Raw genomic sequence first — 23773 nt, 5'->3', positions numbered from 1 at the left:
AACTGTGTCATAAAAAAGGAGTTTTAATTATTCTATGAACTAACTGGGTTGACTCATGACTCCTTTCACAGAGACATGTCCAACAGTACAAGATCAAGCATTAGGAGAGCAGCATCATAATCAAAGCTCAAACTTACTTAATGGAATAAGTTTTTCTAAGCAAATATTTCTTTCATGAGAGGAAAAAAAAGGTACCAAAGTTTTTTTTTCTTTCCATAGTTCAGAACAATCAAGATAACATTTCATTGACTTAAGTCTTGGTTCTAATATATCCTAGAAATTCACACTCTTGGCACAAGGTTTTGTAAGAGGGAAAAACAATCACAATAACACCATAATATAATGATCAACTTTGACATGAGTGGTATGAACACATATCCACAAAAATAAAACCCGGCGCACATATCATATGTGCACCCACACACACATACGCAATGATGCTGTGACAGGAGACCAGGAATCTGGGAAAGATGAATTAATCACTGTGAAATTTCCTTTGAAGTTAATGGAATGAAAAACAACCAAATATAAATAGTAACTTTTAAAAAAAAATTAGGTTTATAAATAACTCTAGTCTTGTTTGTAGACCAGAGCATTCTAATGAGATGTTTGTGAAAGGAATGTAAAACCCACATGGAATGTAGGCTTGCAGGTGATCGAGACATTATGAGAGGTGCAGTGACTGAAGAGTGTTTCTTAAGCTTCTTTTGTGTCATGAACCTCTCTGTCAGTCAGGTGAAGCCTATGAACCCCTTCTCAGAAAAATGTTTTAAATGAATAAAATAAAATGAATATGCTTATAAAGGAAATACATTACATTTAAATGCAGTTACATATATATGTATAATATATGTATATTTTTAAACAAATTCACAGATACAAGCTAAGAATGCATGAGACACAACATCAAAGGAGTCAGTGACTCTGCCCTCCGCATTGTCTCCACTCCCCACCCCCCAACAATAGCATAACAATGGACAGCTGTGAGAAAGGTCTTGTTTATTAGGTCACTCAGGTGAGAACAGGGAGGGCTCCTCATTAAACCAAACAAATAAATGTTCAAAGAGGACCCTTACGCAAAAATGGTTCAACTGGAACTTGTCCAGCAAAATCCCGGCAAGTTCTGCTCATGCCAATAGCATGAATAGGTTGTTCTTCCAAAACAATAACTGAAAAATAAGGGAACAATAAAACACACAAAAATATAACCCATCAAAAATCTGAACAATGAAAGAAAAGAAAAGAACCCAATGGAATAAAAAACTAATGTAAGAAACAAACAAGAACAATTCGAACAAAACAAAACAAAAAAACTAACCAGCTGAATTGGGAGTTGAGGGTGAGTTAGCTTGGCTTCCATGGGCTGACACATTGGTAGCCGTGACAGCCGTTTTGGCAGCATAAATATTGGCTTCCTCTTGAAATTTACCTATGTTCTTCTTGTACCGGATTCGCTTATTTCCAAACCAGTTTGACACCTAGAACAAGTTCAAGAGAAGATAAGAAAGTTAACATTGCACCTTTCACTAATTTTTGGCAGAGGGCTTGGGGGGGGGCAGTGTGTGTGAGAAAACAAAGCCAACTGATTAGCATCTATCATAATTTTCCAAATAAATAAGTCTTTGATCTGAATCTGAGTTTTTCTTCCTTCTTTCTTCCTTCTTTCTCTTTCTCCTTCCTTCCTTCTTTCTATCCTTCTTTCTTTTACCTCCAAGGTGGCATAATGAGAAAAGTTCTAGAGTTGGTGTCAGAAGAACTAGGCTCATATCTTACTCAAGTTCCTTCATCTCTCTGGGTCTCAGTTTTCTCCTACATAATGAAGAACCTGGACTAGATGATTTCTAAGGTCCCTTTCAGGTCTAAAATCATCCAGTACCATAGGATTCTACATGGTTATAACTATGTCTATAATTCTAGTTTGGTGGAGATATTGTAAAAAAGAAAAATCACACAGGACTCTTCACTTAAACTAGAATCCTTTTAATTTAGTGTGCCGAATTCAAATCTGGCTGTCTGGTATTTATCTGTAGTTTAAATAGAATTAGGGCTACATGGCAAAAAAGAGATGAGTCAATTGACCTGGGCAAGGGTTGAAATCATGGACCAGTGAGAGAGATATACCAAGTGATCCTCATAAATATATAGGAACCCGGAGACAGGTAACCTTAATGTTAACTAGAGTTTGATATTTTTCTATAACAAAAACATATAAGATAATAAATTTATAGCTGGAAGGAACAATCACTTTATCTTATAGATGGGGAAATATGGCTCAGGTAAGTCACGTGATGTACTCAAGGTAAATAAAGTGATCAGTGACCAAGGTAGGATTCATGCCCAGGTCCAATGAGCTCAGTTCTAGCACATTTTCCACCTGCACTCTGGTGCTTCCCTTATAGGTATGCTTACATACTAAATTCTGACATATATACAAATCTAAGTATCAAATTTCTTATATTCACCCATATATTATCCATGTCCAAATAAAAATGGTCCTCCTCACTGTCCCTTTGAATTCAAGCCTTTACTTACGAAAACTAATGAACAAATTCAACCTAATTCGCTTTGTTAGTTTATTTCCTGTTTGTTGCTCATAGCAGCTGCCACTGGACTCTTTTCTTTCTGCAAGAAACTTGTAGGCCTAAGTGAGGAAATTGTTAAGGTCAAATTTGGATACTTGATTCTTCCCTTCAGGAGTAAGCACCACACCTGTGAAATCTATGACCCTAGCTAGGTTCAAACATTTCTGATTTTGTTGACTCCAGTTTTGCAGTCACGTCAGCCAACAGAGTTATCTTTAAAAAATTATATGGGAATAAATACTTGTAAATTGAATCAAAGCATAAAGGCACTAGGCCATCATTTGATGAGTTATTTCATGAAGTGAAAAATCTTTATGTGAATAACCACCTGTTAAATAAATGAGGGGGTATACATTTGTATATTGTTTTATTTTTCTCTTAAAACAATAATCTTTTCTACTTGGATTTGGATTTCCTCTATGTTACTTAATTCCATGTCGCCGCAAAATGAAGGCCTTGGGAACTCAGCTTTGAGGTCTTGCCTCTCAGGAACATAATCAACTACTTGACTTATCTAGACTAAGATCCCCAACTCTAGGCTGGCTTCCAGAAATTTGTGTATAAATTGGTTGTGGTGGAACATAGAACACACTTCCCTATGGGAACAAACATAAATTCATAGTTGCTTTCTCAGGCTGGCCCACAAAATCTTATTTAAGCCATATTTTAATTGAAATACTATATGTTTGTAATGGGAAATGGAAGAAAATACTGTTATTATAGTAGTAATTAAAATAGAAAAACAATAAAATCAAATAAGAAATAAGTGTTGTTTTGAAAATTCATCTTGAATTCTGAACAGAAGGTTTAATTAGAGGAACTTGAGGGAGTAGAAGGAGATTTCTGTAGAGACCGTGAAGGGTCTTTCTAGGTACTTTCTGAGAACATAAGAGCATGGGTTCTTTATTATATCTAATTTCACTTTAAACCTTATGGTTTTCCTTTTCCTTGATATTATCACACTCTTACACTTATCAGTCATGTTTAGTATAATTTTTTTGGGTAATAAACAGCATGAAGAGAGAGAGATGGAGAATAAGAAAAGAGAGGGGAAAGGATTTTTCCTTAGGTAACAGACTGGGGGGTGGGAGAAAGGAAGGAAGGTTATAGAAGATATAAGAGTATGTGGGGAGCAGCTGGGGGGATGAATAAAAGAAAGAGAATGCCAGAGGTAGAAATAATTAAGTTCTGAGCACAGAACTAAGAAGAAAAGAAGGAAGCATGCTGAGTGTAGGATTCCCAAGACGGGAAGAAAGGAGGTGGTGGGGAAGAGATGTTACTCAATAAGTTTCTTACAATGCCCACTAGGTGGCACTCTCTTCTTAAGAGAATTTTCAAAATCTTAAGCCTTAGAATTTGAAGTGTCTTCATACTGAAATTTTATGTTTATTTCAGATTTATATTAATTCATTTTTTATGTCTTGAGTAGCTAAATTTTTATCTATTTTCACAAGGCCTTTTTTATAATATTATATATTTATCTGAGCAAGAGAAAAAGGGCCACATGATATATAATGGGGGGCTATAGCAGCCCATGGATTTGAAATTCCTGGCCCCATTCATTCCCAACAACAGGGAACTGGAGTCCACGAGTGAAATGGAGAATGCCTTTTAAACATTGTGAACTGCACATCCTTTAGGTATCTCAAACTGAACACACCCCCCCCCCCCAAAAAAGAAAACAACAACAAAAAAAACCAACTGATTATCTTTTTTTTTTTTTTTTAATTCTCTTCTTTCCAATTTCCTTATTGTTGCCAAGGACGCCCTCACCTCCACTTTTTAACTTCTATGGCTTCCTTCAAGGCTTAGCTCAAACCCTATCATCTTCAGTAAACTTTCCATGGTCCTGCTAGTGCCTTCCCTTTGAGGTTACTTTCCATTTACATTCCATGTCTTTTACATACATAGCTATTTGCTCTCTTATTAGAATGTCAGCTCCTTGAGGACAGGGGTAAAGTTTTTGCTTTTCTTTGTATCCTCCAGTCCTTAGCACAGTGCATTATGCATCAAAGGCTTGTTGACTGACTGGAATCCAGGTCTCAAGGCTCCAAATCCAGTGCTCTTTATTTTGCACTATTCTGCATCCTTAAAATAAGTTGCTGCTGGTAGAACAGAGCAGCATGATTACCATCTTGAACAAGCAGGATGATGGTGAGAGAGGAGGAGCACAATGCATGTGGGAGAGAGGAGTGTGTATGTAAGTTACTCACTTGTGCAGCTAATATCAAAGGCAATGCTATTTTCTTCTCCTATTCCAAAAGATTACATAGTTTTTAGATCACTTCAAAGAATACGGATCTCGCAAGAACACAATCAAACTTGATGACCCTTGTGGTTGAACCCAGAGGTTCCACCTACCAAGAAAATGTTCAGATTGGAAATGATCTTTGTCAAAGTCAAATTTCCTAAAGTATCTCTGGATTCAAATGGACTAGATTCCGTGGTACTTTCTTCATGTGATGTTCCTACTCATAAAGTTCTTATCCTGACTAGACGCAATACTGATTAGAAAATACAGGCTGATACATTCCTCCCTATCCTGAATTCCAGGGTATAATATGGTCCAAGGTGTTTGTCAAAGATAGACAAATAGAAAAATGTTGAGTGGAATTTTTCCTAAGAGTAAGTCTCCCTTTCTATTTACTTTTCTCTTTTTTTCTCACTTTTCATGGAGCCCTTCTGCCTTTCTACAGAAGCAGCAATTACAGATTTTTCTGTTGGATTTCAATATTACCGTTCCTTATCTCAACTGAAGGCCAGGGACAAGGAGCAGGCTTGGGGAGCAGGGAGGAATTAATGAGTAAAATAAGGGGGTGAGAGAGAGAGAGAGAGAGAGAAATGAGAGTCTTTCCAAGTGTTCTCAAAGGTGAGGTTCTGATTATACAGGATATATGGATGGAATTCTTTGAATGATCAAAAACATGTATATAAATATATATAGAATGTAAATAACATGTAATATATAATACAACATATGATATGTCCTTTGTAATATAATAATAGGAAGCCAGTGATTTTATATATATATATATATATAATATCTATCTCTCCCTCTCTCTATATATATATGTGATACAGATATATATCTCAGTATCTATTTCTAGATATAATATATATAGGTAGAAATTAGAGATGTAGATATTGATCTATTTCTACATATCTCTCTATCTATAATCACTGGCTTACTATTATATCAGAATGAAATGTTATTTCCATTATTATTAACAGCTTTAAATATGTTTCATCTCTGAATTCAATGTTAAGGAAATGTAATTATTTCTCTATACAGTTGTTTTATTGTCATAGGCTATGTTTCTATCCTTCCTCCTGATTAAGAGACCCAGACAGAGATAGTCAAACCATGTAGGTCCTCATCCTTTCAGATGACTTTCTATGTTACTGTTATGCCTATTCATTAATTCAAGAAGGTCTTGAATTTTTCAGAAGTAGAGAGTGTGCTTTTGTTATCTATGTATAAACCAGAACTATTTGGCTTTTATATGCACATATCTGAATTTTTATTCACTTGAAATGAGGGTCTGCTCACTAGGAAGGGGTAGAGATGATTCCAGAATAGTGCTCTAAGCTCAAAGATGGCCAACGTAGAAGCTATCAGAATTAGAAAGCAATCTAAAAGTCTCCAAGATAACTTTTCATTGTTACTCAGTTTCTGCCAAATCATCTCTTGCTCTTGCTAGTCAAAATGAGATCTGGTACCTACCTACATAGCTCCCCCCAGACCTATTATGCACTTACCCTGCCAGTCCAGACTTCAGCTGCAAGGACTTGCCTGATATGTGTGCTCTAGAAAGCAAAAGCTTCCACTACCCTGCCATGGAGCTCTTCCGTGGCGAGGCCTCAGCCTGAACCCATTGGGTGCCCCCTTACCTGTGAGACCGTGATGCCACATTTCTTGGCTAGCTCCTCTTTGGCTTCCTCACTGGGGTAAGGGTTGCTGAGATGGGAATAGAAATACTCATTCAGGATTTCTGTGGCTTGCTTGTTGAAGTTTCGTCTCTTCCGCCTTGACAAAGGAAATTAAATAAATCAATATGTATAAACCAAATTTAAAAAAAAAAAAAGACCAGCACATTAGTACAGCATCTCAAGGGTAGAAGACCAGTTCTGTCCGGAGTGTCGGAAGAACCTGACAACACTCAGGAGGAGGGACCCAGCGTCAAAATATCTTCAAGAGGCATTTGTTAAGCACTTATGGGTTGTTTCAAGCTCTGAACAGAGACGACAACATAGCTAGCAGTTAAATACAAGTTATTTTCTCTAACTTAGAAGCCTGTTGAAATGGATGCCAAATTATCATGATTTTTTTAAGGCATCTGGGAAGAGGGAGCCATACACTGACCAAAATTAAACCTCTAACTGCTGTCCCCTTATCGAAAGGAGAGAAGAGCACCTCTTACAAGGCAACAGCTGCTAAATGGCAAAACAAATAAATCTCAAGAAACCTTTTTTAACATTAAGGTCACGAGAGAAAAAGCACATTATGAATAAAGGCACTTTTTTTCTTTCTTTTTTTTAAAAGTGCTAATTGAACTAATTTAAAGTGAGAATCACTTTATTGCTTCTGCACAGCAAAGACCATTGGATCACTGGTAGGGCTGCCGAGGGAGCTGAGGCTCTTAGCAGGCCCTGAGTGTCTTTCTTTGAGAGTGTGAGCTACCATCTTTAAATTAGCTCAATTAGCACTTTCCCCCTTTATTGCTTTTATCAAAAGGTTTTCCTTACAGATGTGAAAAGATTTCCAACCAATCTCTGGTGGTACCAGCGAACAGATTTTCCCAATTTTACCAAGAGAAAGTACTGGATCTTGGTGCTCTGTTAATATTCACTAGAAATTCAGCTAATATTGTATTTTCAATGTCCCTCCTGGGTTAATTAACACAATAAAGTGCCTGATTTTACCGGATGAATACCATCTGTCCACAGGTATTAACCACATCTGTCCAGATTATGCCAAGCTCAATCCTCTCTCTAAAACCATGCTGAGTTTCTGGGTCACTCAGCATCCAAAAGTAGACAGATTGGAATTTTTTTTTTTAAACTTAGCTTAAAAGTAGTCATATGATAAAGGTCTCTTCCTGTACACTGCGGATAAGTAGAGGAAGATGACAAAGGTGCTCATCTTGTACTTTGTTGATGTATGTGCAAACTTTGATGTCTTCTTATGGACTTCCTGGAGAAAGTTACGTTGAGCAAAGGGAGGCAAGACACTGGCATTTATTCATCTGGCAGCCCCCGTGTACATCTATTGGGTATATTCTGCAATTCTGCCAGGTGATCTTAAGGGAGATCTCTCGTAAAGAGGAGCTGGTGGTACATTTCAAGGTTGCTTTCAATAAGCAGACTTTGACTGGATCGAGCAGGGACAATCTCAAAACTGTTCATGTTCCTTTCTTGCTACCTTCCTCTTTGCCATTTCACTACTTGTGAGGACCTCTACTAAGGGGATGTACTGGAGGGAGGTTTAGAAGTGAAATTCAAAATAGCCAATTTTTGTCTTTTATAAGAATCTTTGGTAAAAGGTTTGGTAAAGGAGGCAAAAATTGGTACACTGGAAAGAGGGCTGAATTTGGACTTATGAGGAGCCGTGTACAAATTCTGGCTGTGCCACTTATGACTGGTGTGACCCTATGTAATTCAACTCACCTCTCTGGACTTCAGTTTTCTAATTTATAAAATGAGGGGGCTGGGCACAATGGATCTCTAGGATCCTTTCCAATGCTAACTTTAAGATCCTATGATTAAAATTAATTTGGAAACATAAGTAGCTTTCACTTACCCACACTATCCCTGTCTCCAATTAACACAGATGCAGAAATATATGATCCCGAACACAACCATCCCTATATCTGAAGCCTTACATCCATGCTAATCTTTTCTGGAATAACTGGTCAGGCCAGTGCATGAGGTTGAGAGGGAGAATTCCACTTGACTAGCACAGATCCGAGGCAAGCACTCAGTTGAGAAGTGCTACACGTCTGCGGGTAATTATCAAATCTTGTACTGTAAATCTATCAAATTGCTAAAACTAATCCCATTACTGAATCAGGCCTCCCATGTATATTATTTATTTCCACAGCAACATGTCTTGAAGAGCCCCCGTTTTAAGAGAGGTACATGTTGTGGCAGAATTTCTATGGCAGCAGCAAGATTTTCAAGAATGTCTCTTTTTTGACTTGGTGCCTGTTTAAACAGTTCTTCCAAGTATAGCTCATGACACTGAGGGAAACTGTGTGGCATCTCTAGACTGGAGAAGGCAGAGTTAAAGTGCACTTATAAAGTTGGAAATCCAGGGCTGGAGTTTGAGGTTACTTTCTTTTGCTAGAATTACATTTTCTCCAACATAAAATTAAAGTGACGATCATTATCAACAATTAATCATAACAACAACAATAACAAACATCTTGCAGAAAGCCTGCCAGTAAGGCAATAAAGAAAACATTTCCAAAGGCATTTTGCCTCTTTGTTCTGACCAGCCTGGTATAAAAGGGACTTTCCATGCAAAATCCAAACTTGAACTGAAAAATCCACAGTCTTAACAAAGGCTAGTAGAAGAAAAAAAGGATATCCATAAAAACCTACAATGAATTCTTGGCAAGTGCCATTTGCCTGGCTACCTTGGATTCAGAAGAAATAAAAATAAAAAATCAGATGAGACAATGAGTCTGGTCCTTCTTTCTCCTCAACTTCTCACTTCAAAAGATTCCAGGCTGTGTCCAACTTTCTTTTTGTAAGTCTGCTGATGTAAATACCAACTCCAGCATTTTAACTAGGGGAGTTGCCATGGGAATGCAAGCACTACATGCCCTGGCTGCCGCTCTACCCAGGCTCAAGGGAAAGGAATCAGAAGGCCAGTAGGCACTTGTAGTTGGCACCCCCAGAGAACGGAATGCTTTCAACAACCTAGACCCTAATAGGCCTTAGGCACACAGAGAGAGGGAGAAGAGGGCAGGATCATGTGTTGATAAGAAGGCTACGAAGGAGTGACCACTCTTAAAATTCCACCATTATATTCAACATAGAAAACGTCTTTCTGGATACATACCCCATACTGAATGGTAAGAAAAAAAGACAAGGTAGGCTTTCCAAAGAATGTCTTTCCTGAATTTTCCCTATTTAACAGGGTAGCAGGGCCTATTGACTATTATTTCTTTCCTAAGTTCTGTATGACGCAAAGACCTCACTCACTGCTAGCAATTTTGGAAAGGACTTCCCAGCATCCCTTTAGCACTGAGGAACTACACTGAAATGAATGAAAGATGGGTTACAGAGGTGAACAAGACAGTACCTAGAGCAGGGGTTCCCAACCTGTCCACTGCAGACTCCTTGAGATGCAAGTCACTGTAAGTGGTCTATGACTCCGTAGGAACTAAGCACTATCCTTTTCATCTTTAGTTTCAACAAAACATAAGCTCAGTAAAATAAGTAAGTTAACTTAGATTCTATGGACCAATTAAGTAATGTCTTATATACATATACATTACTATTTTTCAAATATATATAGAGAAGCTGCTATAATTAATAGAACACAAATTCATTTAAAAGTGCTGCTGAATTAAGAGAAGCAACATGGCACAGTGCGAACAGCACTAGATCTTGAATCAGAAGACTTGGGTTCAAATCCTGCTTCTGATAATTATTGCCTGTATGCTCTTGGTTAAGTCACTTACCTCCCTGGGCCTCAGTTTCCACATCTGTAAAATGAGGGGGTTGTTTGAGGTGGACTCCAAGGTCCTTTCCATCTTTAAAGATCCTATGCCCTCACATTGCTCTTCTTTTATCTTATATTTTCTCAATTACTGGATACTAATAGTACAACTGTTCTAAAATGATAGCTGTGAGGTTTTTTTTTGCGGGGGGGGGAGAGGGATATTAAAAAAGAGGTCCTCATATTACAAATGAAGAAACTCAGGCCCAGGGAGGTTAATAAACTTGCCTAAGATTATAGAGAGAGAGGGTAAGGAGCAAAATCAGAATTCAAACTCAGGTCCTCTGATCTCAAATCAGAGGTCCTTTTTCTACTCATCTATCTTTCTGCTTTTCAATCTAATAGACTACTTTTCTTTCCTTCTTGGAGAAAGCGCCAATGAGGGGCTACCAATAAGTCCTACCACAGAAGGCTTCAGGCACTCACAGTTAAGACACGTTTATCCTCCTTGTTGAATGTGATTGCTAAGGGCTCCCTCCCACTTTTCCAGTGTGAGTACTTCCAGAGGTAGAAGGTATCTTTGTTACAGGGCACCTGCTGTGTGCATCTTGTAATTACCACAGGGTCATAGAACGACTTAACTTTTCTCCTATTATGCAAAAACATATTGTTTTCAAACCAAAAATCACTCATCTTTCTCTGATCCTCCATCAAATCACTGAACTATTTATCTAGCCTGGGAATTTTTTTATTTATTTGTTTTTCACCTGACCTATGACAATAACCCCTGAAAACCAGGTAAAGCTATCCTTTCCTCTTGTTGATTTGGAGTTGCCCATTCAATGTGATATACTACATGTTACAAACATCTGATCTATCTGAGAAATGGATCAGTAAATGACTATATGCTCTGGCCAGCTGGTGAGGGAGGTTTTGTTTCTTTCTTTTTCAAAATCCAGAACGGTAAGGAAAGAGACTCACCTTGCATCCAAAAACCGCGAACGTAGAATCATGACTGCTTCACATGTGCTCTGCTTGAGCTGCATCTGGATGGAGCTGAATTTGCGATGAATGATGCTCACCATTCTCTCGATCTCCTTTGGTGAGATAGGTCTGGTCCGGCTCTGCTCACGGAGCAGGTTCATCACGTGTGTAGTGAACTCGTTGCATGCCTGAAATAGCAGGAAAATGAGAGAAACTCCAAGAAAGGGAGGGTCATTGAAGGGAACACTGGTGACACGAAGTCAGGATGGATGGCCAACTGGAGAATGCTATGACTGGCTGGATATGAGATCTTTCTAGGTGAGTCTGTAAGGCATTTGAATCCCTTGATGGCTTGCTTCTAACCCACCTTACTAACTTTATTTAATAACATTACTCCCCTTCACATACTCAACAACACAGGCGAGATGGACTTCTTGCTGTCCTTCATATGTGACACCACCTCTCAGTTCTGTGACTACAGGCTGTTAGGTGGTACCATAGTGCATAGAGTACTGGACCTGTAGTCAGGAAGCCCTGAATTCGAATCCAGTCTCAAACACTCACTAGCCGTGTCACCACAGGCAAGTCACTTAACTCTGTCTGCCTCAGTTTCCTCAACTGTAAAATGAAGATAATAATTGTACCTCTCAGGGTTGTTGTGAGGATAAAATGGGATACTATTTGTAAAGCTCTTAACACAGTGCCTGGCCCATAGTAAGTGCTTAATTTACACCTATGCTCCATACATAGTATGCATTCTCTCTTCACCTCCTCTTCTTAGAATCTCTCAGTTACATCAGGGCTTGGCTCAAGTACTATCTGTCTTCATGTGGCCTTGCCTGTTCCCTTCAGTTTCTACCGTTTCTCTCTACCAAAAAAAAAAGAAAATAATCGTGTATTTATGTTGCATTTACTTGATATTTATTTATATGTGTACATGTTATAGCTCCTTGAGAACTCGCTTCATTTTTGTCTCTGTAACCCTACAGATTAGGGTGCCTATTAGGCACACAGTAGGGCTTCAACAACTGCTTACTGCTTGATTGAAACTAGCTAGCTCTGTCCCCTTCCTGGTTTAGGTCTATAACATGAGTCTGACGTATCAGAAAACATGCAATAAATTGACACCCTGGAATAAATCCCTTTCTTGAACAACTTAAGTGTAAAATTGATGGTTTCCTTCTTTCCTTTTTTTCCATGACCTCCTTAAGTCAGAGAGATAGAGTTTGGAGCTCTTAGAAGTACCTTCTGTTCTAAGTGTTCACAGGAACATGAATCCCCCTACCCCTATCCCCTCAAAAAATGTTGAGAAGGCCAACTTCTTATCAAACTCTTATCAAAGGTGAAAGATAAGAATGCCAATGCTGCAAACTTTTTTCCCTGTGTTCATGAGTCCTGAGGAGTCTCACTATTGAGAGAACAAAGGGATTCTTAGGTGAGATGTAGTGTGAGACAGCTGTCCTCATATCTACTTCCTGGGCACAGGGACCATTTCTTGAAACCACAAAGCAAATCATCTATTTTCTTTTTAGTCCTTTATCAAACCACTGGCCTATGTAGCATTGGTACCATTCCTCCAGCTGACCTGACTGGTACTCTCCACAAATGGGCAAAGACACCCTTCCTTCTGCTTAGAGTTGACTCCTGAATTTAATATTCTAGGTTTCAAAAATCAAAGCCCACTGTGAATGAATAAGCATATTGCTTCATTGTGATTTGAGCTCTGGCCTAGAAGTTATGGTACTGAGGATGTATTAAAGACTTTTTAGTGAATAAGAGAGTTAAAATGGGACTGATAACCTTTTCTGACAGAAATCCACCTTGGCCCATTTTCCTTTTTCTATTTCTAAGACAAGCAGATTCTCCTAGGGCCTTATTCCCAGAATCGACATCCTCAGGGACCTTCCATATCATCATGGATTCCATATGATTAAAAAGCTTTCTCAAGAGACAAGAAAGTCCTCAGATTATATTCTAAGCTAAAAATTTTCTTTTCCATTTTTGAAATTTGCTGCTTTTAAAACTATTATTAGAAAGTCAGAGAATATCAGAGATGGAAGAAGGCATCTCATTTAAACCCTTCATTTAACATCATAAATAAACTGACTTGACCAAAGTTGCATAACGACTGCTTTGTAGAACTGAGGAAACCGAGGTTTCCTACCTCCTAGACAAGTGATCTTTGCACTGCACCATATGACTAGCACCATTAGTTGCTGTTTAAGCATCCGTGATGCAGTTTGCCTATTTGTACATTTAATGTAATGTATGATGATTGTAGTTCGTGGGGGGCCATATTTATGGAATACTATATATGCCATCAGATAGTGTCGATGTTTTTATTATTTTTGCTGAACTTGAGTTTTTTTAATGATTATTATAAGGGATACTTATGGGGCAGGTAGAAAAGTGATATATTTGGAAATGAAACTGATGTCAGAAAAGAAGGCATCAATAAAAATGTATAAAGAACTGAGACTGTCCAAATTAAGAGAGGCATGCACCTGAGACTGAGTTTGAATTCGTTCTTTTGCTCTATTTCAGTACCACTGTACTACCTGGTGACCAAATTAACTCTTGAGGTTCTTATAAAGATCAATTGGGTTTGTAAAAAAGGTGCTTTGAGATCCTCAGATCCACTGAATTTTGAGTAACAGTAGCACTGGAGTTATTATTCCTGCTAAAATCATGATTCTTCATTCACTAAGCTCTTTGCACCTGTCAGTGAATGACCTTTTATATACTTGCTGTTTACCCCGTTTCACATTAACACCCTACAAGCTATGTTAACGAGTAGAAAACAGCCAGATTAAGAGAGGAAGAGTCCATCGGCTGATGCCTGAACAAAAGAGGCCACTGGCCTGATTTGGAATTCTTTCTTCTGGTTTATCTTAGGGTCCCTGAACAGGTAACTTCATTCCTCAGTGCCTCACTTTCTCCTTCTATAAAATGGGGGATAACAATTCTTACCCCATCAGCAAGGGAGGGCCATACCAGTGGCCCCTGGGGATGCAGTGAAGGCCACTTAAAGAAAAATCTATGTGAAAGCACTCTGATCACCTCATAAAAAGACTCTTTCAAAATCTTTACTGCTTCCCACTACCTCACTAATCCATCCATCCACCTTGGGGATACTTTGCTAGGGCTCGGTTTTCTTCTTGGCAAAGTGGTGGTAATAATAATTGCCTCCTCCCTACTTTGCTAGGATATTGTGAAGATGAATGAGATCATGTCTATACAGCACTTTGATCTCCTTAGAGAAAAGTGCTGTATAAATACAAGGTATTATTATTAGCTTCTCTCTGCTCCCCTCCTCCGCCCGAATAACACAAAAAAGCGGAAATGAAACCTGGCAGTAACTTGGCTAAGATTCTATAAGGCCAGGGGGGTGGGGATCAAGGGGAGGGTAGGCACACAGTGGGCATCCCAACCCCTTTTTCTAGGGAAACGCTGCAACATGCTGGGCGGCAGCTTCCCCACCTCGTAGGGGCTCAATGGGAGGAGGGGCTGTGTGTGAGGCGATATTGTAGACCGCACCAGCTCTCAGCTGGGAAGCCCCAGTTCTTGGCTAATAATAATGTACTTCATTACAGTGAATAAAAATACTCACAATATCTGATGTTTATGCTGGGCTTTTCAGTGCTGAGCCCTCCCGTCCGCAGACAGAGGAGTCATTTCCCCCACTGCTGAGGTGAATCACAACAGCTGTTTAACAGCTGCTTAGGAACACAGAGCAGAAAGCAGCGAAGAGTCCCGTGTCCACTTTGGATGGACAGAACATAATGACCCAGATTTTCCCAGGACCTAAACCACACCCTGGCGGCAGATTTAGAAGCTACATTGGCCGCTGGATTCTTTAGGGCCACGGTAACTTAACTATTTATTGTTGGAATCATCTAATGAAATTTGAGTGGCCGTGCACCCTGAATGTGCCTGGGCCAGTTTCCAAAAATGTGTCACAAACAACTCTTGGTCTTTCTTATTTCACATTTATATACTGCTCAAAGGTTGCTTGTCTGACAACAGCCCTGGGAGGTTGGAAGTACAATTATTATCCCCATTTTACAGATGAGAAAGCTGGGACTATGAAACCTTACATGACTTATTCATTGTTATACAACGCTAGTAAGTATTTGAGGAAGGATTCAAATTCTTGTCTTCTGAATTTTAATCTAATATTCTATTCAAGTGTGAGTATGTGTGTACATGTATGTTCAGAAATAGATATACACATATGTATGTATATATACATATCTGTATGTGTAAAAATATATTGTATATTAAATACATGTGTATATATGCATATATGTGTACATATGTATTATATATTATGCATACGCATATATATATCTATATATAGTATATTAAATACATGTGTATGTATACATATACATCTATATATACAAATACATAGTATATGAATACATATGTATATGAATCTATCCATATTTCTGATTCTATGTAATAATAATAATAATCATAGCTAGCATTTATATGGCATTTGAAAGACTATGAAGTGCTTCATATAATGTTTTAAGGATTACAAAGGGGCATCACTACACACAACAACTGCATGGTTATTATTGTCCCCATTTTACAGATGAAGGAACTAAAGCAGGCAGAGATTAAGTGACTTGCCCAGGGTCACCTAGCTAGTAAGTATCTGGGGCTGAATTTGAACTCAGATATTCCAAGGTTCCATCTACTTATGCATCAACCATACTTACATAAAAATATCAAAATGATATCAATATCAAATATTTGGATGTCTTCTAATGTATATCAGACTTATCAAAATAATATCAAAAATACCTATTTTATAGATAATTTTGTATGGCCTTTTGAATGTTAACAGACTAAATTTTCTCTATTTCCCCCTCATTACCTTTATCATGAATTCAAAAATAATCATTTAGTAAGTATCTATGTACCAGGTATTATGTTAGGCTATGGAGACAAAAATAGAATAGTCCTTGGCCTCAAGGAGCTTACAGTCACTCATTGAGGGGAAACAACAAACAAGTCAGTCCAAGTGTGAGTGTGTGAGTGTGTGTGTGTGTGTGTGTGTGTGTGTGTGTGTGTGTGTTAAATACCATGTAATTTTTTGGCAAGAACGCCTATCCCTTGCAAGATTAGGATAGCTGGTGGTAGCACCTAGGCCTTATGTAATGAACAAACTACACCAATTCACTCTTTCTAATGAAAGTCTTCAGGTACCTCCTTTACATCTTAACCCCAGAATGAAACAAAGGCTGATTCAAGATTTGGTTGCCACCTCCCTTCAGAGCTGTAATAGTAATAGCTATTGGAAAGCTTCACTATCCAATCAATCTGCCACTTGGGGGTGGAGGAAAGGAGGTGGAAAATCAACCATAGAACTGTCAGTTTGGTCTTTTCATACAGAAATGGCCAAAATGTAGGGTCATATTTTTGCTCTGACAGTACCTTCCACTGGAAAACCAGATCCTATGAAAAACTGTTGAGAAATAAAGAAGAAACAGGCAGGCATGCCATTCCCCAAGTGGATGGTTAACAGTCTAACTCCCCTGCATTGTTGAGTCTCTCACTTTTTATTTTTCATTATGATGCAGTGGATAGAGCGTTGGGCTTGGAATCAGGAAGACTCATCTTCCTGACCATCAAAGCTAGCCTCAGACACCTCCTAGCTGTGTGACCCTGGGCAAGTCACTTAACCACTGTTTGCCTCAGTTTCCCCATCTGTAAGCTGAACTGGAGAAGGAAATGGCAAACCACTTGAGTATCTTTACCAAGAAAATCTCAAATGGAGTCACAAAGTCAGACAAAACTCAAAAACAACTGAACAACAACAACAAAATCTTGGAGTACTCTCTCCTGTCTGCACTTCTCTATCCCAAGCCTCGAAAGCACTCCTTCATCTCTGTCCATTGAAATCCTTTTCTTCCTTTGGGGCTCAGCTCAGGTGTCACTTCCTCCATCAAGTTTTCTTCCGATTCCCCCAGATGAAAGCCTTCTTTCCATTTTCAAATTTTCTTACCATACCTGGTCTTGACCTGTGTTTTGCAACTATTATATTCCACCTTGTATTAAGTGATTTGTGTGCATATCCTACACTGTTCTCCATTGCTACACTCACTGTAAGTTCCCCGAAGGAAGAAATCATAACATTTCTGATCTCTCCACTCCCTGCGCCTAACAGGACGAATATTAAAAGCTTGTAAATAGAAAGAACCATTTGCAGTATTTGCTTACAAATAGTAAGCATTTAATAAATACGTGTTGAATTGTATTATGTGAACTTTATAACGTAGAGAGCACTAACTTGGTAGTCAAAGGAACTTGGTTCAAATTCCATCTCTGTACCTCAATACCTGTGTGACCCTGGCCTAGTCATTTCAGTTCTCTCAGTTTCTGGTGCAGAAGTGGATGGAGTATTGGGCCTGGAGTCAGAAAGACCTGAGTTCAAATGTGGCATCAGATGTTTACTAGCTGTGGGACCCTGGACAAGTCATTTAACCTCTGTTTGCCTCAGTTTCCTGATCTGCAAAGTGGAGATAATATTAGTACCTGCCTCCTAGGGTTGTAGTGAGAATCAAATAATCATTGTAAAGTGCTTAGCACAGTGCCTGGCACATAGTAAGTACTATACGGTAAATGTTAGCATTTGTTATTATCTGTAAACTGGGGTGGAAATGATAAGTTGCTTCATAGCTTAAAATTTATGATCCAATGATTGCCTCATTAATCTTAGGTTTGGATTCCCTATCCCAGTTCAGTTCTATATCGCACAATTTTTTTTTTTAAGGCAATTGGGGTTAAGTGACTTGCCCAGGGTCACACAGCTAGTAAGTGTCAAGTGTTTGGTCTGAGGCCGCACTTGAACTCAGGTCCTCCTGACTTCAGGGCCGGTGCTCTATCCACTGCGCCACCTAGCTGCCCCTATATCACACAATTTGAAGAGCATTCTACCTGGTAGGTAACAAGGAAGCAAATGAAAAAATGAAGGCTTTTCTCAATTGTTATTTCTCCTTCACCTATTAGACTCTTCCTGCTCTTGGCAAGCAGCAGCCCCAGCACTTCCTTGTTCTTCTTGCTCCCACCATTGCTAAAAAATGTCTTTTGGGATTTGATTTGATTTTTTTTTGCAATGAATCCTTAGCATTCATTACAAGCCCAGCTCATTCTGTGTTTTATTGTTCACACTGCTCTTCTAGGAGAGCTGTGTCTTGCTTCCCTATCCTTTTCAGGCTGTCTTCTCTGATCTTGAGGATGTGTCTCTTACAAATTAGTCAGCAAACACCTCAGACTATCATATTAATCTCTTTAGACTCCTCTCCACTATCATGTTTAAGTTATTGGACAAGATGGTCCTCTAGTGAGCTAACAGAGACTGGAGACAGAATTTTTTTCTAAAGGGAAAGGGTGATAAGAAATGAGTTATCTTGGGAGCCAGTGTTCTGGGCAGGGTCCTATTCCCTGATCATCACATATTTCTCAAAAGGAAGCAGATTGAAGCCCTCGGGAAATCAAAGGCATTAGAATCTTGGGGTTGGTTCTTCAGGGGCTGGACAGTGGGAGCTCCGGGACACCAGGGGCTAATTTCTAGGTCGAGGCTCCCCCTGCTCCACCCCAAACCTTTCCCAAATTGTTTCTCACTTATCTTCCGCTTTTCCTCCATGTCCCCAGAAAGTTGTTACTTAAAGCATCCCTTCCCCCTTGGGCTGATTTCCTCTGTCAAAGTTTAGGGCAAAGGAGCCCACAAATCCTTTCTTTTAATTCTTGGGAATCCACTCCCCCAAAAGCCAGAGTACATATCAGAAGACATCCTAATTTCCCCTTCTTATTTATCATGAATTTCAAGATGAGACAGTGACTTCTTCCTCAAGGTTCCCACTTCTTCAACCTTGGTAAACAATTTCTTTTTATGATCAAAATTAAGAAGAAAACAGTAATCTCATTTGTGTCTTCTTCCACCCTTTGAAGAATCAAATCATCATCGAGGCAGGTTAAGATTTGATCTATTACTCTGGTTTCTGCAGCACTCTAGCAAAAGTCCAAACGGCTATAGCCTCCCACTGCTACTACATTGTGCCACTCAACACCAACTTTATGAACTGCTTCCAGAATTCACCTATTTCTTCCTGCTGGCTGGGCAGTCTGTAGTATACTCCCAAAGAAATAATCTTCCCATTTTTGATTCATGATGGGAAAAAGAATGTCACCTGGGCACTCGGAGTACCATAGGAATGTCTCTACCTTCCATTCAAAATCACTCAGTTGAGGAGTACTACTGCCACTGATGTAAAAAATTCTTAGCTTATTTCATCCCTAAGCATTTCTTGGAGCTCTGGGGAAATGTTTTTAAATCAACATTCTGTATTATGTAGCAAATATTAAAAAAAAAAAGCCTGCTCTACTAAAAAGAAGTGAAAAACCTTGGTACTTATTTTCTCTCTTTTCATATCCTGGGGGAAAATTCTCCTCTTTGCAGTGGAAAATTACAAGGACTTTCTTCAAATTCAATTGATTTTTTTTTTGTACATATGCAAGAAGGATATTTTCAGGAAATCCATTTCAGGTTTAGGTGAGAGAGAAATAAAGGTACTTTATCCATTTTAAATTTTAAAATGTCTATTTCTATTTTAAATTTTAAAATTCCTATTAAGTTGTCTTTCATCCTAAAAAGAGATTGGCACATTCTGGATGGCAGAAGGCCTTTTACTTCTCTCATTTTCTTAACATCTTTTGTCTTAAAGGCAAACAATCTCAACATGACAATTAAAAGCAATCAAGAAAAAATAATATGGGAACTTAAGACAATGTTATATTTTATGGGATCATAGATTTATACCTTAAGGGTCTAAGAGGTCATTTAGCTTAAACCCTTCATTTTATATTTATTGAAACTGAAGCTCAAGTGGTTGTAATTTGTTACAGGTCACAAAGGTGTGAGTATCAGAGGCAGGATTTGAATCCAAATTCCAAGCCATTTACACCATACCATTGATGCATTTGCATGTGTCACAAAACAGGCATCTGAAAGGCTATATAATTAATGTTCCCCCAGGACATCAGGTCTGCTCATATTCCTAAGAGTATTCTGTATTCAATAAATAAATTCATTAGGCCAGTAGAATCTTGATAGAATTCTGAAGTCAGTAGATAAAGATGATACCCAGAGTTTAGGCTTTGCTAGTAATCATGGAAGAGACTCATAATACAGATTTACATATGGGACAAAGGATTATAAACAGAGTTGGAAAGGGCCTTAAAGACCATCTAGTCCAAATCCATTTTACAGAAGGGGAAACTAAGGCTTGTCCAGGGTCAGAGAGGATTTGAACAAATCTAGGATTTGTTCCCAGGCCCTTTGTCTCTAAATACTATACCATACCAAGCTGGCTCTTCATGAGTTAGCTCTCAGTAGTAACAGCCACAATAGCCAGGTGTGATGATGTTAAAGGCCTGCACTTGCTACTCCTGGGAAGGCTGAAGTTGGTGAATCACTTGAGTTTAGGAATTATGAGCTGTCATAGGGGGAAAGTCAATCAGATATCTGTACTAAAACCGGCATCAATATGGTAAGCCCCCAGGTGCAGGAGATAGGTGGAGGAATGGAAAGAATGGAACCAGGCTACCTAAGGAGGGATGAACTGGCCCAGGTCGCAAACAAATTGGGTTAAACCTCCCATGCCAATCACTCAGTAGTGGGATGAGGCCAGTGAATAGCTGATATATGTCTAGCCTGGGCAAGACACTGCAAATAACAATAGTTGTTCACTTTTTTATAGCTTAAGATGCGATTTCCTCACAACAATCCAGAGGGGTATGAGATTCAATGATTACTGCCATTTTAAAGATGAGGCAAAGTTAAGTGACTTCCCCAAAGTCACACAATCCTAGCTGCAACTCCAGGACCAATGTACTTTCCATAACATATTACCATTTATACATATACATAAATACATTTGCAATTTGGAAGAGTATTTTAGCTTAAGGCTTCCATTCTTCACCACATACAAAATCCTGAAATATTAGGGGGAATGGGCTCAGGAGGAATTATGAATTGCCCTGAATTAAAACAAATTTATTAAATTAAATTAAAACAAATACATTCTTCCAAATCTTATAAAATATAAGATCATGGATCATAGGCTTAAATCTGGAAGAGACCTCAAAGGTCATCTAGTCCAATTCCCTTATTTTACAGATGAGGAAGCTGGAAATTATGGAGGTCAAATAACTGTTTAATGTCACCCAGGTGACATCGAGGTATTGGAGGTGAACTTTGAACCAAAATCGTCTGGTCCCACTACTAGTATAATTTTCACTATACTATGGGACCTGCATTCACAAATATAAGTGTATTCTATGTAAAAACAAACACCTCTAGTTGGATGGAGGGTTGGGGGAGTCAATCACTAACTATGTCTTGAATCAATCACAGTGAATACATTTTGAACAGTCACTAGTCTAATTTGGTATTCATTCTATCATCTGCAGAAGACAGGTTAGTACTGTGGTGCTCCTTTCTCAGAGGTGTGAACTATAGTGTAGGGAGGAAAGTGAGCAGAGCAGGTATTCTGAGCATTGTTTTCTAGCTAGAGGAGTGGGACCCTGGACCTCCATCCCTAAGCCATGGTATCATAGATTCTCAGAGCTGGAAAAGACCTCAAGTCATCTGGTCTGATTGGTACCTGAGTAGAAACTCTCTACAACATGGGGGAAGAAGTGTGGTGTTATGGAAAGGGCGCTGGACATGGAGTCACACGGGCTAGGGTTGGTTTCTGACAGACTAGCACAGTGTCAGGCACATGGTAAGAACTTAATAAATGCTCTTCATATTGATCTTCAACCTCAGTGTGAAGGACCCTAGTAACCAAGGATTTTCTGTCCTCTAAAAGATATGCACTGTGCCGAAGGGGTCATTTTTATTGTTAGGACATTTTCCTTTATATGGAGTCAAGATCTGCCCTTGGCCACTTCTCCCCATTGCTCCTAGCTCCCCGTTGAGAGAGTTCCTGTTCCCTTCATCTTCCGTGAACTGGCCCTGGTTTTCACCCTTTGTCTCTTACCCTTCTCTAAAGATAGCAGGGAGAGATGCAAGTGCCTGAGGTTACCTGTTCATATTTCTCCAGTTCTGTGTGGTAGATCTGTCGGATTTGTGAGAGTTTGGCTCTGTAGTCAGAATGCTCGACTGAGTTGTCTGAACCAGCTCCCCCAGATGCTGCTGCCGCCGCCGCGGCCGCTGCAGATCCCCCACCTTTCTCTGGCCCTGCTACTCCCTCCGCCAACAGCATGTTGTCCAATCGCATCAGCTGGGGGTCTGTCGGCTCCTCCTCCTGGGCTCCTCGGATACTCAACACTGTAAGGAAAGACAAATAAAAAGGGAAAAAAGATGAATAGGTTGGTGGTGGTGACGTGCAGCAGTGGTGAAAGCCTGTCAGACTTCGAGTCAGGAAGATGGAGTCTAAGCAAGTCATCAATCTCTATAAGCCTCAGTTTCCTGATCTGTAGCACCTTAGCACATACCTCACAGGGATATTGGGAGAAATGAGCTAACATATGTGAAACACTTTTCAAACCATAAAGGGCTTTATGTAAATGATGGCTACTAATAATAGTTAGCTCTTATTAATGGTAATTCACGGAAAAGGTCAGTGTCATTATATACCTAAATAAATTCCTAGACCAGCTGCAGTATAGCATTTTAGAAATGGCCAAAGAACAAAGAAAGTCCATGTGTGAATATTTCCTCCATATCAATTCCACTAATATCTGAATATCATCCAATGTTCACTTCAAGAAATAGTACTTCCATTCAAATAAGTCTGTTGCCTCAGTTTCCCCATCTGTAAAATGGGGATAATGCTATCAGATGAGGTAATCACTGTAAAGTTCTTAGCACAGTGCTTGGCACATAGTAAGCAGTATATAATGTTAGCTTTATTATGATTACAATTTATTCAAATTTTCTGTAAAATTTTAATTTCATCTATGAGCAAGAAGCAAGGTGCCTGGCACATAGCAAACCCTTAATAAATGCTTTGCTGCCTTCCCTTGTCGCCTGGCCAAAAGGGATCAAAAAAGGAGGGGGATCAATCAGGAAGTGAGAGTAAGAAATAACAAAAGATAGCCTGAGGGTGTCCCTTTTTACCCTGAAATGTGAAAGGGCACAGAAAGCCTTCAACCTAATGGGAGAATCTTCCCTAGAGAGAACCTATGCTATGACCAGAATACGAACTGCAAAGCATGGGAAGGTGCCATGGGTTGCAATTATCACTGATGGAGGGCACACCTATATCAAAGAGATCACTTATTTCACCTCTGCTAAACTTCTTTGTAATACTATAAAATATATATCGACAACTCTACAATGACCAAGGTGACATCACTAGGACCTAACCAGCATGAAGAAATCCCAGCACAGTAAGTAGTCTGCCCTACATCCTGATGGTGGAGGTAAAATCTCCTTGTGCAAGCTTCACTTTTCACAATACAACAGTTCAGATCAAAACCAGAGCTCCAGGGTAAAAAGGGAACTGGAAAGCGGGGGGGG

General features: G+C 39.1%; 1 protein-coding gene across 2 annotated transcripts in view; it reads right to left on the bottom strand.

Moving 5' to 3' along the window:
• PBX1 (PBX homeobox 1) overlaps nucleotides 1–23773 on the bottom strand; it is a 327785-nt gene that overhangs the window by 37465 nt on the left and 266547 nt on the right. For both annotated transcript variants that reach the window (XM_027868534.1, XM_027868536.1), the window contains exons 3-6: nucleotides 22335–22579; nucleotides 11233–11423; nucleotides 6474–6609; nucleotides 1319–1478 (exon numbers count right to left, since the gene is read on the bottom strand). In XM_027868534.1, the coding sequence (XP_027724335.1) occupies nucleotides 1319–1478; nucleotides 6474–6609; nucleotides 11233–11423; nucleotides 22335–22579 (732 nt within the window). The remainder of the gene's footprint in view (nucleotides 1–1318; nucleotides 1479–6473; nucleotides 6610–11232; nucleotides 11424–22334; nucleotides 22580–23773) is intronic.

Source organism: Vombatus ursinus, unplaced genomic scaffold (assembly GCF_900497805.2).
Source record: "Vombatus ursinus unplaced genomic scaffold, bare-nosed wombat genome assembly UNPS02014789.1, whole genome shotgun sequence".
Classification (NCBI taxonomy): Eukaryota; Metazoa; Chordata; class Mammalia; order Diprotodontia; family Vombatidae; genus Vombatus; species Vombatus ursinus.
Note: the sequence above shows the minus strand (reverse complement) of the source record. Positions and strands in the feature narration are given on the sequence as shown.